The 15,706-nt window shown below is 35.2% G+C and overlaps 1 protein-coding gene across 1 annotated transcript in view; it reads right to left on the bottom strand.

Moving 5' to 3' along the window:
- Positions 1–11,738: 11,738 nt before the first annotated feature.
- The window catches only part of NDUFS4 (NADH:ubiquinone oxidoreductase subunit S4), a 119,561-nt gene continuing 115,593 nt past the window's right edge, over positions 11,739–15,706 (bottom strand). Inside the window, exon 5 of the mRNA XM_024740342.1 lies at positions 11,739–11,955. Coding sequence (XP_024596110.1) covers positions 11,852–11,955 — 104 coding nt within the window. The 3' untranslated portion in view covers positions 11,739–11,851. The remainder of the gene's footprint in view (positions 11,956–15,706) is intronic.

Below are 15,706 nucleotides of genomic sequence, written 5' to 3'. Positions count from 1 at the left end.
CCTCCCTCCCTCCCTCCCTCCCTCCCTTCCTTCCAGATCTCTGATCCATTTGGAGTTTATTCTTATGTATGGCTTGAGGAATTAACAGTTTTCTTTTCTTCAGTTGTCCCAATACCATTTATTAAAAACATCATCTTTGTCCCAACTGATGTGAGATATCACCTTTATCATACACTAAACTTCTATATGTAGCTGATCTATTTCTGGACTTTTTATTCTATCCCATTGTCATGTTGATTCATATTCAGTACCAAATTGTTTTAATACAGACTTTTTCATATATTTAAATATCTAGAAGGGGTAGACCCCACTCAGAGTTTTGTTTTATTTTCTGTGTTCCCCTAGCTATTCTTTTGTGTTTGTATTTACATGCAAACATTAGGATGAAATTACCTAGATCCATATACAAATTTATTGGAATTTGTACTGGGATTACATTAAATGCATAAATTAAGTAAAACAGACATCTTCATGATGTTGAGATGTCCTTTCATAGAACAAAGGATATCTTCTCATTTGTTTAAGTGTATTTTTCTGTCTTTCAGGAATGTTTTATAAATTGTAGAAAACAAACTTATGGTTACCAAAGGGGAATGGGGGGAGGGATAAATTGGGAGATTGGGACTGACATATACACACTATTATATGTGAAATAGATAACTAATAAGAACCTACTGTACAGCACAGGAAACTCAATACTCTGTAATGACCTATATGGGAAATATGTCTAAAAAAGACATTGTAAATCAACTATACTCCAATAAAAATTAACTTAAAAAAATTGTTCATAGTAGTCTCTTATGACCCTTTGCATTTCTGTGGCATCAGTTGTAACATCTCTTTTTATTTCTAATTTTATTATTTGAGTCCCCTCTTTTTGTTGGTGAGTCTAGCTAAAGGTTTGTCAATCTTCTTTATCTTTTCAAAGACCAGCTGTTAGTTTTGTTGTTCTTTTCTATTGTGCTTTTGGTCTGTATTTCATTCATTTCCATTCTGATCTTTGTTATTTCTCTTCATTCTACTAACTATGGGACTCATTTTTTTCTTCTTCTAGTTCCTTGAGGTATAAAGTTAGGTTGGCTTTTTTGAGATTCCTTCTTGTGGTTTTTTTTTTGTGTGTGTGGTACGCGGGCCTCTCACTGTTACGGCCTCTCCCGTTGTGGAGCACAGGCTCAGCGGCCATGGCTCACAGGCCCAGCCGCTCCGCAGTATGTGGGATCTTCCCGGACCGGGGCATGAACCTGTGTTCCCTGCATCGGCAGGCGGACTCTCAACCACTGCACCACCAGGGAAGCCCTCCTTCTTGTTTCTTGATGTAGGCATTTATCACTATGAACTTCCTTCTTAGAGCTGCTTTTGCTGCATCCCATAAGTTTTGGTATATTTCCATTTTCACTTGTCTTAAGGTATTTTTAAATTTCTCACTTGATTTCATTTTGACCCATTTGTTTTTAGTAGAATGTTGTTTAATCTCTACGTATTTGTGAATTTTCTAGTTTTCTTGTAACTAATTTCTATTTTCATACCATTGTGTTCAGAAAAGGTATCTGATATCGTCTTAAATTTATTAAAACTTGTTTTATGGCCTAACATATGACCTATCCCAAAGAGCATTCCATGTGCACTTGAGATGAATATATATTCTGTTGCCTTTTCATGAAATGTTAAATCCATCTGGTCTAATGTGTTGTTTAAGGCCAACATGTTTTTTCATGGATTTTCTGTCTGGATGATCTATCCATTGATGTCAGTGGGGTATTAAAGTCCCGTACTATTATTGTGTTGCTGTCTGTTTTTTTCTTTATATCTGTTAATATTTGCTTTATGTATTTAGGTGCTCCTATGTTGGGTGTGCAAATATTTACAAATGTTATATCCTGTTGTTGAATTGACCCCTTTATCATTATGAAATGCCCTTCTTTGTCTCTTACTACAGTGTTCATTTTAAAGTCTATTTTGTCTAATATAAGTATAGCAATTTCAGCTTTCTTTTGGTTTCCGTTTGCATGGAGTATCTTTTTCTATCCCTTCATATTCAGTCTGTGTGTGTCCTTATCTCTGAAGTGAGTCTCCAGTAGGAAACATATAAACGGGTCTTGTTCTTTTTCTTTTTTCAAATACAAGCCCATTTATTTAAAGCTAGGTTAACTCTTGTTTGTTTTGGTTTTTTTTTTACATTCAGCCACTGTGTATTTATTTATTTATTTATTTTTGGCTGTGTTGGGTCTCTGTTGCTGCAGGCGGGCTTTCTCTAGTTGAGGTGAGCGGGGGCTACTCTTCATTGTGGTGGCTTCTCTTGTTGCAGAACACAGGCTCCAGAGTGCAGGCTCAGTAGTTGTGGTGCACGGGCTTAGTTGCTCCATGGCATGTGGGACCTTCCCAGACCAGGGCTCGAACCTGTGTCCCCTGCGCTGGCAGGCGGATTCTTAACTGCTGCGCCACCAGGGAAGCCCCAGCCACTGTCTTTTTTTTTTTTTTCTTTTTTTTTGCCACTGTCTTGGTTGGAGAGTTTATTCCATTCACATTGAAAGTAATTATTGACAGGTATGAACTTAATTGCCATTTTATTTATTTTCTCGCTGTTTTGTATTTACTTTGTTCTTTTCTGTTGCCTCTTCCTTTATGGTTTAATCACTTTCTTAAGTGGCATGCTTAGATTCCTTTCCCTTTTTGTGCATCTCCTATGGGTTTTTGCTTTGTGGTTACCATAGGATCTATATATAATAACTTATAACAGTCTATTTTAAGTTGATAACAACTTAAGTTTGATCACATTCTAAATCTGTACATTTTTACTATTCCTCATTTTATATATTTGTGATGTCACATTTTACATCTTTTTATCTTTTGTAGTCCTTAACTAATTATTGTATAGTTATTTTTACTACTTTTGTCTTTTAACTTTCATACTAGCTTCATAAGTGATTAATCCACCTCCTTTACTATACATTTACCTTTACCAGTGATATTTAAACTTATATATCTTTTCCTATTACTAATTAGCACCCTTTATTTCAGCTTAAAGAAGTCCTTTTATCATTTCTTTTAAGGCTGATTTAGTAGTGATAAACTCCCTTAGCATTTTCTTGTCTGGAAAACTCTTTAACCCTCTTTCAATTCTGAATGACAGCTTTGTTGAGTAGAGTATTCTTGGTTGGAAATTTTTGTTTGTTTTCCTCTCAGCATTATGAATATATTATGCCACTCCCTTCTCGCTTGCAAAGTTTCTGCTGAAAATCCTGCTTCTAATCTTATGGGGGTTCCCTTGTATGTAATGCATTGTTATTCTCTTGCTGCTTTCTCTGTCTTTAACTTTTGACATTTTAATTTTAATGTCTCTCTGAGTCTCTCTGGGTTCATCTTATTTGTAACTCTCCAGGCTTCCTGGATCTGGATGTCTGTTTTCTTCCCCATGTTAGGGAGATTTTTTAGCCATTATTTTTTCAAATAAGCTTTCTGCCTTTTTCTCTCAATTTTCTCCTTCTAGGACCCGTATAATGTGAATACTATTTTGCTTGATCTCAATTTTCTCCTTCTAGGACCCGTATAATGTGAATACTATTTTGCTTGATGTTGTCCTATAAGTCCCTTAAGTTGTCTTTACTTTTTAAAATTCTTTTTCTCTTTTTGCTGCACTGATTGGGTGAATTCCTCTACCCTGGCTTGGAGGTCATTGATCCTTTCTTTTGCTTCATGTAGTCTGCTCTTGAACCCCTCTACTGTAATTTTCAGTTCAGTTATTGTGTTTTCATATTGGTGACTTCTATTGGCACTTGTTAATATTATCTATTTCTTTGCAGAAGTTCTCACTGTGTTCATCTGTTCTTCGCCCAAGTTTGCTCCTTATCTTTATGGCCATTATTTTGAACTCTTTATCTAGTAAATCACTTATCTCTGTTTCATTAAGGACTTTTTCAAAGGTTTAATTTTGTTCTTTTGCTTGCAACATATCCTCCGTTGCTTCATTTTCTATGTTCGTTTCTTTGCATTAAATAAAATAGCCACCTCTCCTAGTCTTGAAGGAAGTGGCCTTGTGTAGGAGATTAATCTCATTGTTTAACCTTGCCTTAGCTCTTTGTTGTCTGTCAAACCTTTGTGGTTGTCCAAGTAGCCTATTTTATTTTGAATGGCTCCCAGTAGTTGACATGTGCCAAGACTTATTTTTTTATATGATTTACATTTTGGCATTTGGATATTGTTGTTTTCTTCTTTGGAATTCTCTCCATATATTTCTTTGAGTGGTATAACCTAAAGCAAAATGCAATGTGTATTTGATCCTTTGGAAATTTAACTGAAGCAATTCTTCACTTACCTCAATTTATCCTTTGTTTAATACACAGTGAAATTGCATTAGGTACTCCCCAGGGTTCTTCTACACTGTTACATACTTACTTAATTCCTATTCATCTTATGGTTCTCTATGATCCTTCATCTCCTTCTCATTGTTAGCAATTTTCTTCTTTCTTATGTAAAGATCAATCATCCTGTCTTGCAAATTTATAATTTATATTTCCCAAGTGCACTGCACTGTGTCCTCTTAGGTGAATTGCCACCTTTAAAAGACTAAAGCATGCTTTAATTGTGGTATATATTACTTTAGACTCACATGGAAATCCCTTTGTAAAAATCATATGATTGTTACATGTCCAAAATATTTCCTCCATTTTAAGAACTGTAAATCTATATTGATCCCCAAAACTTGGTCTCTGTACACTGATGCCAAATTGAATCTCGGAGACAGAGTTTTGGGTGAAGTAGAAAAGAATAGCTTTATTGCTTTGCAAGGCAAAGGTGGACACCATGGGCTTGTGCCTCAAAAACTGTGTGTCCCAACCTGAGAGGATTTGGTGAGGAGTTTTACAGCAGTGGTTCAAGGGCAGGGCTGCTGATAAGGATCAAGCCGTGTGTATTCATAATGAAAAATGTCAGCAGACATTACATTGTAATCTACTATTGGTGATTTTCTCTAGATATGGATATTCATTAAAGAGTAAATTTGAGTTAGATATTAACAACAAAATTAACTATGCTTTATCACTCTGTACTCACAAGCATTGTTTCTATTTCTTACCCATAAAACCATTAATTAGTTCAAGTATTCACAAGTCTGCTAAGTCCTGTTTATTCTCCATTTTAAGTACAACTTTAAAAGAAACTGTTCATTATATTTTTTAAATTTATTAATTTATTTAGTTTTGGCTGCATTGTGTCTTTGTTGCTGTGCACGGGCTTTCTCTAGCTGTGGCGAGCGGGGGCTACTCTTCGTTGCAGTGTGAGGGCTTCTCATTGTGGTGGCTTCTCTTGTTGCAGAGCACAGGCTCTAGGCATGCGGGCTTCAGTAGTTGTGGCACGCAGACTCAGTAGTTGTGGCTCACGGGCTCCAGAGTGCAGGCTCAGTTAGTTGTGGCACACAGGCTTAGTTACTCTGTGGCCTGTGGGGTCTTCCCGGACCAGGGATTGAACCCATGTCCCCTGCAATGGCAGGCAGATTCTCAACCACTGCACCACCAGGGAAGTCCGTCTGTTCATTATTTTATCTAAGTTCTATTTATATCTGTAGGCATCCTGCTTTATCTTTCTCACATTATGATTAAAGTTAAAAAAAATTACTTAAATAGAGATCCTAGCAGGCACACATAAATTTAGCCATATGCCTGGCCACAAATAATATTTAATGAATGATGTGAATTTTCATGAAGCAGAGTGCCCAACATTTATCAAGTATATACTAAGTGCTTATTTATTCAATCACACTTGATAAGGACACTAAGGTATTAGAAAGGTCAAGTACAAGTGGCACATCTGACACTTGATCTAAGGGTTGTCGTACTAAAGAATACTGCGCTTTAGCTTCTCTTCCAAAGGGGATATTAAATCCAATAAGTTTAATGATTTATTTACTTATTGAAAACTTTTCTTGGCTCAAGCAGGCCTAACTTCATCATAGGTCATAATGGGCATGTGATTGTTCTAGGGAACCATTCAAAAGGAGAGACAGTTATGAAACCTCATTGTAATTAAAAGACTGATTTTTGTCAACTTGTATAAGTGACTCCCTCTTCCACAACTTTAAATTATATCTACTATTATCTCTGAAGGCCCTTCTAAACTAATCTTTCTTGTAAATACCAATAACTGTGTACTGCTAAACAAACTTGACAGATTGACAGTTTAAAGAGTGAGGTGGCTCTGGGATATTTTTCATGGCTTTATTATCCCATGTTTTGGATTATCTGGGTGAGTCCTAAATGTAATCACTAGTGTCCTTATAAGAGAAAGGCAGAGGGGAATTTGACCTGAGGGGAAGAAGGTTAATACCTAATGCAAGATGTTACTGGCAGGACTTCCCTGCTGGTCCAGTGGTTAAGACGACGCACTTCCAATTCTGGGGGTGTGGGTTTGATTCCTGGTCGGGGAACCAAGATCTCACATGCTGCATGGAGCGACCAAAAAGAAAAACAAATGTTACTGGTTTTGAAAATGAAGAAGGGGCTGCAAGTCAAGCAAGGCAAGGAATGTAGCTCTGGAATCTGGAAAAGGCAAGGAAATGGAGTCTCTCCTAGATCCTCTGGAAGCAGTGCCCTGACCACACCTTAATTATGGCCCAGGGAAACTGATTTTAATCTTCTGATCTCAAAAATTGTAGAATTAATGTGTGTTGTTTTAAGCCAACAAATTTGTGATAATTTGTCACAGAAACCATAAGAAACTAATACAAAGACTAAACCTTTTATTTACTACTAGAACCACAGTTTCTTAATGAAATTGCATCTAATTTTATTCAATTTCCATTTCTGATATTCTAGTAATTTTGGTGCTAAGCACATAACAACGTCTAAGGAGGTATGTAGCTGTTGAGCTTAGAGACAGTTCTTTTCATTTAAAAAATCCTTTATTGGCCTCCTCAATTCCTTATTTATCACCTCTTCCTTTTTGTTTACTGAAAATACCTTCCCTAAGGAATTGTCTGTGACCCTCCTCTCTGTTCTTCATAATTTTATACTCACTGCTCTATTCATTGCCAGAGCTATCATTGTTACAGTCCAGCCAATGCTCTTGGCCCATCTGCTAAGCTCCAGACCCACATTTCCAATGGTGGGCTGTGAATCTGATAGCTATCTTTCATAGCTCATTGGCATCCTGCATTCACTGTAACTAAAACTGAATTCATCTTCCCACACATAGATTTATAAACAGAAAACCAAATAATACCAGAAATGAATGTTTCATCAAATAAGGCATGTTAAGAATTTTGTTTTGAAAAAAAAAAAAAAAGAATTTTGTTTTGCTTTGTTTTACACAATAATGGAAAACTAGAGAAGTATCTAATTTTTTGGTTTTTGCAGATGTCAATTTTGAGTAATATTTCTTCCAATATGTCTTCACTTTGCCTTGTTCCACATGGACCATCCTAGTCATGGTGCAAATGCTGCAGGAATGGAAAATCTGACTTTTAGATTATTCTGTATATGAATTTTAACACATTGATCTTCTCAGTCATCAAAAACTTTATATATAGTTGTTTTTCTGTTTAACCATTATAAGCCATATCAAATGCTCATGGACCATGCACGTTGTAAGTGCTGCTCTGACAACACACTGAGGTTTGTCTTTATGTTTAAATCAACTTTTATTGAGGTATAATTTACATTCACTAAGATCTACCAAATTTAAGTAGAGAACTGATATGGAGTATGTCCTAAGGTATACTAAGAAAAAAACACAGCAGGGTACAAAAGAGTACATATAGTATGCTTCCTTTTGTGTAAGAAAGGAGAAATATGAATATGTACATTTGCTTAATTTCCAAAATGAAACAGAGCTAAGATAAATCAGAAAGTAATAAAATTGGTTACCACACAGGGTAGGTAAGAATGGGACTCCTTCAACTTTTTAGTACAATTTTGATTTTTGAACCAGGTTAAAATTTTACATGTTTAAAAAATAAATCAATAAGAAAGAAAAAATGCTATACATGAATACAAAGGAACAAATGAACCTAACTGTATATGAAAATAGATAATATAAAGAGTTAATTCAAGGAACTTGGGAAACAGTGCCCTGACTCTATCTCTTCTTTTTTCTGAATACGAATTGTGAAGAAATCTTGAACTTTACCTTGTAGTTTGTTACTGGTGGTATTAGTTATTTCAAAACCATTTTGTGTGTATTGTAGGATAGAGTAAGAGTAATACACTGATGTTAGGAACCAGGATTCTCATTGTGAGAGAAGGGTGATAAAATATTCAATGGGGGTGAGGGAGAGTAGAGGAGGAGGGAGATGCAGAGAAAGAACTCTGAGCTACTGGACTGGAATTGGAGGTTACCAAGATATAAAATATGAGCATGTGTGTAAACTCTGCCCACTTACATGGGTCTATATAGTACCCTAAATTTTTTTTTATTGACGTATAATTTATAAATTTGTGTTAATTTTTGCTGTACAGCAAAGTGACTCAGTTACAGGATATTGAATATAGTTCCCTGTGCCATTCAGTAGGACCTCGTTGTTTATCCATTCTATATATACTAGTTTGCATCTACTAATCCCAAACTCCCAATCCTTCCCTCCCCCACCCCACCCCCCCTTGGCAACCAAAAGTCTGTTCTCTAGTTCTGTGAGTCTCTTTCTGTTTCATAGATATGTTCATTTGTGTCATATTTTAGATTCCACATATAAGTGATATATGGTATCTGTCTTTCTTTCTGACTTAATTTGCATAGTATGATAATCTCTAGGTCCATCCATGTTGCTACAAATGGCATTATTTCATTCTTCTTTTTATGGCTGAGTAATATTCCATTGTATTTATATACCATATCTTCTTTATCCATTCATCTGTTGATGGACATTTAGGTTGTTTCATGTCTTGTCTATTGTAAATAGTGCTGCTATGAACACAGGGGTGATAGCCTAACCTTGATTTCTAAATATTACTTTCCGCTAAAAGGAAAGAGGGCTCCTTGGAGAAATGACTGATTCCAGGTCTGAGGGGGGAATGTACAAAGTAAACCTAAAATATATTGTTCCAGAAATCAAGGAAGTGTTAAAAAGGGGGTAAAGATATGCCAAAAGGGACAGAGGAGCCAGCTTGAGGGAGCTCCCAAAGGTGAAATCTGGGACATTAAGTATAATGAGAATAATGAATACTAAATAAAAAAGAATCCATAAATCAACAACAGTAATTAATAACAACAGCAAACCAGTGGGGCTAGCTAGTAAATGGAGAATTGACAGAACTAGAAAATTACCATTTGCAGTCTCTGGTGTAATACCTGATTCAGGTAAGGACAGTCCAAAAATGCTTACACAGTTTGGTAAAGTTTTCTTGGGAAACAGGATTTATGCAACCTCAAAGTATCAAACCATAGATTATGTACTAATTAAGAGATAAACGTACTTTGTGATGGAGACTCTGGCATGTACCACCTTAACCAAGTGATTACACTAACATCACCAATAATTGGACAGTGATTTTATGTGCCTCCAGGACTGATTCTTTGAGAAAAACAAAAAATTACTAATTATTGGTGATATTAAGTTTGATCACTTGGTTGAGGTGATACGTGCCAGATTTCTCCATCATAAAGTACTTTTATCTTTTAGTTAGTACATAATGTATGGGTTGACACTTTGAGATTGCATAAATCTGCTTCCCAACAAAATTTCACCACTGTTTTAGCATTCTTTGGATTATTACCAGGAATGTTTAACTTTAATCTCATCATGAGGAAACAATGAGAGAAAGCTAAATTATGGAACATTTTTTGAGGACTAGCCTGAATTCTTTGAAAACACCCAATGTCGTGGAAGAAACAAAAAAGCAGGTGAACTGTTCAAGATCAAGGAGACTAAATTTAATATATAATTATTGATTGGATCCTGGACTGAAATAAATCAGTGTAAAGAACAATATTGGGGCAACCTGGCAAAGCCTGAATATGGACAAAGGTTAAACTATCAACAGTCAAATTTTTAAAAATTGTGACAATATTGTGGTAATATAGAATAATGTCTTTTTTCTAAAGAGATATTTCCCTAAGTATTTAGAGATGATATGATGCCTGCACCTTACTTTTAAATGAAGATTGTGGGGAGGAAGGGGGGGAGAATACATGTGACAAAATATTAACTAGTAAATTTAAGTGAAGGGTATATGAGTGTTAATTTTTAACCTTTTCTTCTTATAATAAAAATTTGTGGAAAATCCCACTGAAAAGGAAAAAAATTTAAAAATCAGTGATCTTTAGATTAGGAGAAAATCTATTACAGTATAATATATTATTATGATCACATACCATTGTTGGCAGGCTTTGGTCACAAAATCATCATCAGGAGCTTCCTACAATAAATAATGACATCTCCTGGACTTATTCTTGTTAAATTGACAACTGGAGAGACACTGGAGCTTCTCATTAGGTTCCCAGAGTTGCCATATATTCCAGCATTCAGTTTCCTCAACCTAGATCCACCCCTAACCAGGATCCAAAGCACAGGCGTAAATCATGTCTACATCTATGGGTAATCAATTAAATCACAATTTGAAAATCTATTTTTTTCTAATTTCGTGATTTAACCTTCATTACCCATGTAGGTTTAATATTTATCTTCCAAAAAACCCACTTTAATTAACTTTTCCTCAGTTTTCGAGAATATATGGGAGATTATTTTAACAATATTTAAGATAAAACAAGATTGTTTTATAAAATTAAAAAAAAATCTGAGTTCTAAAATTTAAAAAATCCATTTAAAATTAACTCTTGAGTGGTCAGTATAATTCTTAGATGAGTGTAAATAACATCAACTTTTGAACAGCTATTGAATAGAGTCCCAGTAAACTGAAAACTAGAAGAGAATGAGACAGACCAGGTTTGGTTTGTATTCAGAATCACTGAAACAGTCAAACTAACCATTGTTTATTGTGCTTTCCCATGAGTGAGCCTTTGTTGAAGACAATGAGAAAGAAATTTCAATACTTACAGTTTTAGTCATTTGCAGTCTGGCTAGGGAGGTAAGAGTTATATGTTTTTAAATATAAAAGCAAAAAACTGGGAAAATCAAAACATTGAAAACCAGAGGTTTAAATTGTGTATTACATGCCACAATATAAAAAATGTCTTGAGAAAACACGATATAGTCAGTGTGTGCTTGGTAACTCATACTGTATGACCTAAATGATTAGCACATAACAAAAGCATATATATATATATTTTCTAAAAATAACAGTGAATACTAATCATCTTTAACAAACAACTGGTTTTTGTTTTCTGAGTCTTTTAATTCACAAGAATATAAAATCTTTACCTGAACCTCACAATCATGAAGTGTTGATTTGTGGGCAGCATTTAGTATGGAACACAATTCATTCAGGCTCAAAGAAACTTAGAGAATATTTCTAATTAAAGAAGAGAATTTCAACAATAAGGAGATTTGGGTTTAGGTTTATCAAATTGCAATGTAATCATGAATTTCTTTACCTATGATAAAAGGAAAATTTCTAAGACAGCATTTTGATAATGATGGCTGGTAGTTTATAAATATTATTAACTTGAGAATGGTCATAAAAAGCAAGTATAAAACTTCAATATTGCAGATTTCAAGTATTCCTTTTAATAGATTTTTAAGTGCCGAAATTTCCTAGAGGTATGATCACCTGAAAATGTCTCTCTATAAAGGAAATTATAACAAGTTTAATTTGAGACATCAAAAAACATTTAAAATGACACCACAAAATGTATCTGTAGTTTAAAGGTCAAATTTATTAGGAGATTGAGGTGTAATATACACGGACTATAAATACTGAACAGCTGACTTTATTCACAGACAAGCAGAGATATAATCCGTGCCAACCTATTTTGTGGATACTCTTGTTCTTTTGTTCCAAGAAAAGTTTGCGCCGTAAGACTTGGACTTGGGTTTCGGAACCCTTCTCTCTTCAACATCATAGCTCCATCCTAGAAAACAAACAAAAAAATAAACACACAAGAACAGAATTAAAGAGGATACCTGAAGAACACAGCGAGCAGAGGCTAACTTTCATAACTTTAATGTTCATTTATCACGAGTATGTGTCAACACATTTGAAATATAAATACTTAGTAATGCGTTCCCTTGTAATCCTGTGTGATGAGAGGGTCTAAAGTATTGCCTGAAGATGATTTACCATATCTTAAAGGTGTAGGCCATGATTTAATTTCTCCTTGCTGAATATTACTTGTTCAAATATCCATTAGTTATGTATTATGTAAAAATTTCCATTCCTCTTTGTGGTTTAATATGTGATTTCTTTAGCTGTAATGAGCACTACTGAACAATATAACCCATCTCACTGCTTTCTAAGAGCTGGTGCCTTTATAACAGTTTGGAGCTCACTTGAAGTGATACAGAGAAACATGTACAGAACTATCTATATAAATCAGAGTTAGAGGAGACCAAAAGAGATTACTTGGTTGAGCTCCCTGGAGTTTGACAGGCAGATTAAACTCAAAAAGGTTTTCAACATTTGTTTCAAGGGCTGTCTACATTAGAATCCCATTGAAGTATCTGATAACAATGCAAATTCTTAGGCCTGACCAGAGATCCACTGGATCAGAATCTCTTGTGGGGACCTGGGAATCTCTACTTAATTGATCCCAGGAGATTTTTATGCATAGAAATTTGAGTACCACTGGTCTAAACTGTCTATTCCCTTCTGAGAGTTTATACCTTCTCTCCAAAGCCCTTCTCAGTGTTTTACAATTTTGAAAACTGGATTTATATATGTCTATACCTTCTGCTTTAAGTATAGTTCAGTTCTTCTAAGACATGGAGAAAACCCAAAACACACTCCTCCTTGAAAATATAATTGTCATACTTTTATTCCCTAGTCCAAGCAACCTATCTATATAACTCACTTTTCTTCATTAGATCCATTTTCCATCTCTGTAATTTGTCATTCTTCTCTTCTAGAACTTTCTTCAAATAACTCATCTTGGAACATTTTGATTCATGGCTGAATCATGCAGTCATATATAAAATGTCCAAACTGAATACTGTAGTCTAATTAAGTAAGCTTCTTGATCTTGTGAGTTGTTATGAATTCTAGTGCCTCTAGGTGAGTATAGTATTTGCTACCACAAAGCTTACGTTTCAACAAGCCTTTTAGAATTCAATTTTGCCGTAAAAGTGAAGCCTATGAAACTCAAATCATCAAAGTATACTGCTAGTTTGCCTATTTCAGTGCCCAAAAAGGGGAAATAATTAATAACTCCACTGCTAGAACACTATCTTCAAAGAAAGCCCATTTGCTATAAGGAAATGGAGGAGGAATGCAAATGAAACAAATGGTTTAAAATACATCTTACTTTCACGGAACCCCAAATACTGGTATATTAACAAGCGGTTGTTTGAATTTCAAAAAATTTACTAAAGAGCATAAGAATAGTACCTACTTTATAGGTTGTCATGAGGTTTAAACAAGCTAATTCATGTAAAGTCTTGGCATTTATTAACTTCTATGAGAAAGGTATTTTTCTAAAACCTTTATATGAATTAATATTAGTTCTTTTATATAACTGAGGAAACTGAGGCACAGAATGGTTAGGTAACTAGCACAAGGTCACTCAGCTAGGAAAGGGCAGAAGCAGGATTTGAACACAGTCTGATTCTGGAGCCTGTGCCTTAACCATACTCTATTGGTTCTTGTGGTTTATAGTAAGAACTTGATAAACGTAAAGCTATTATTTCTCCCTCAAGTTTGATTTGCAACTTCCTAGCAACTTATCTTCTATATGAAGTATTAATGTGAATAAAATCTGTCATATTGGAACCCATTAATTTTGAACTTATGATGCTTTGAATCTAGTTAGGCATAATTTGGCCTAGTTATTAACTATAGAAAGGGGTTTTGGTAAGCAAATTAATACTGTGAACTAAGCATAATTTTAACATTATAAACTTCTCAAGCATTTCCTACATTAATCAGCAAGTGGTGCTGGTAATTATAAAATACTCAATTCAGTAAAGCAGGTATAACAATAATATTTACTGAGCATTTGTTATACATTTAACAAATATTATCAATTGCCTTCTCTGTGTCAGGAACTGTTTAGACACCAGAGGTAAAGCAGTAAACAAAAAATTTCCAAACTTCTTCAAGTCAGTAGGGGAGGAGAAGTTAATAAGTAAATGCATAGTATATTACGTGCTAATATAGTAAAACGTATAATTAAAAATATATATTATATACTAATGAGTACTAAAGAGAAAACATTTTAGACAGGGCAGATAGGGGCACCTTCCGTCCCTGAGAAGATCACATTTGAGCAAAGACATAAAGGACATCAGAGGGTTAGTCATGTGGATGTCTGGAAAGAGAGCTTGAAGGCAAAAAGAACACAAGTACAAAGCCCTCCATTCAGGAATGCGCCTGGTATTCTGTGTTCTAGGTCCTGCACTGAGTTTTAAAATTGAGTTCATAGGTTGCCTGGCTTATGAGGTAGGCATTATAAATACCCTGATTTTATATCTAATTATGAGGAAAAATAGAGAACATAAACAAGCAGCCTAAAGCCACATGGCTAATAAGTGGCAAAGCCTGGATTTTAATTCAGGTTAAGTCTATGCACCTAACCACCTCATAATAAAATGGCATTTCCCTGTAACTGCAATTTTTATCTATTTCACCCATCTCCTTTCAACCTGTGTGATTTCCTAACTTTTTTTTCTGTTTATTTTTGTAAATGAGTTGAAAAGACGGTTTTAAGAATCCCTGGAAAGTAAGGCTACGTCCTCCATATGTCCCCCATAGTTGTGAAGAAAGGAAATCGTTTCTAGTGTGGATTCTATGTCTGGTTATTGTAATGATTACTGGTAAGTTACCCAAGACTCTGTGATCTTTTCTTGCCAAATGATGGGTGAGACGACTTACGTTCCCTCCCCCTCGGCCTTCCTACACACACTCTCCAGCCCAATAAAGACACTAAGAGGAACTGAAGAAGAAATGAGAAAGCACTTAGAAATATTTAGTAACTGGTACTATACACACACACACATACTTGATAATCACTCTCAATTACAGTTATCCTTCAACCACGAGGGAGAAAAATAATTTTTTTTTACTGCATCAGAATGCAGACATAGCTCTATTATCTGTTCTGTCCATGGAGTCTGAAAACGCTGTCAGGGTCACTGCAATGTGAGAAGACTGGGGTTTTGTACACATAAAGGAACAACTGGTTTGGGTTTTCTCCTGGTAACTAAGGAGTGAGCTGACTCTTGGGAATTGTGAGCCAGATTATAGTTGCTGTTGATAGTGATAACAACAATAAATAGAAGTATCATTATAGGGATTGGAATGTGGATGGGCAAAGCACCCTGTGAAACAAACAGAAACACCCATGGAAGAAACCTGCGTTTGCTAACGGCATCCGTCTCTATGCTATCACTTTCCACTTTACCACAGCCACCAGTGATTTTTCTACGGAAAACTCTGTTCCCAAAGCGACACAAGCAACTGTGTTTCTCTGATTAAGTAAAAGCAAAGAAGGGTATGAGGAAGTCTAATGACAATTCACAATAGAGACTGAAACTCAAGTCAGAGTCTACGTAAAATCTCCCTTTGGATTTTTCAGCAGTTTTCTACTATGTAGGACTGATGTTACAATGAAAATTTGCCCTTTTCTGGAACCCTGTTAAGAATCTGACCACATTTCCAAGCATCCCTCT

The sequence above is a fragment of the Neophocaena asiaeorientalis genome, unplaced genomic scaffold (genome assembly GCF_003031525.2).
Source record: "Neophocaena asiaeorientalis asiaeorientalis breed wild unplaced genomic scaffold, Neophocaena_asiaeorientalis_V1.1 scaffold57, whole genome shotgun sequence".
Classification (NCBI taxonomy): domain Eukaryota; kingdom Metazoa; phylum Chordata; class Mammalia; order Artiodactyla; family Phocoenidae; genus Neophocaena; species Neophocaena asiaeorientalis.
Note: the sequence above shows the minus strand (reverse complement) of the source record. Positions and strands in the feature narration are given on the sequence as shown.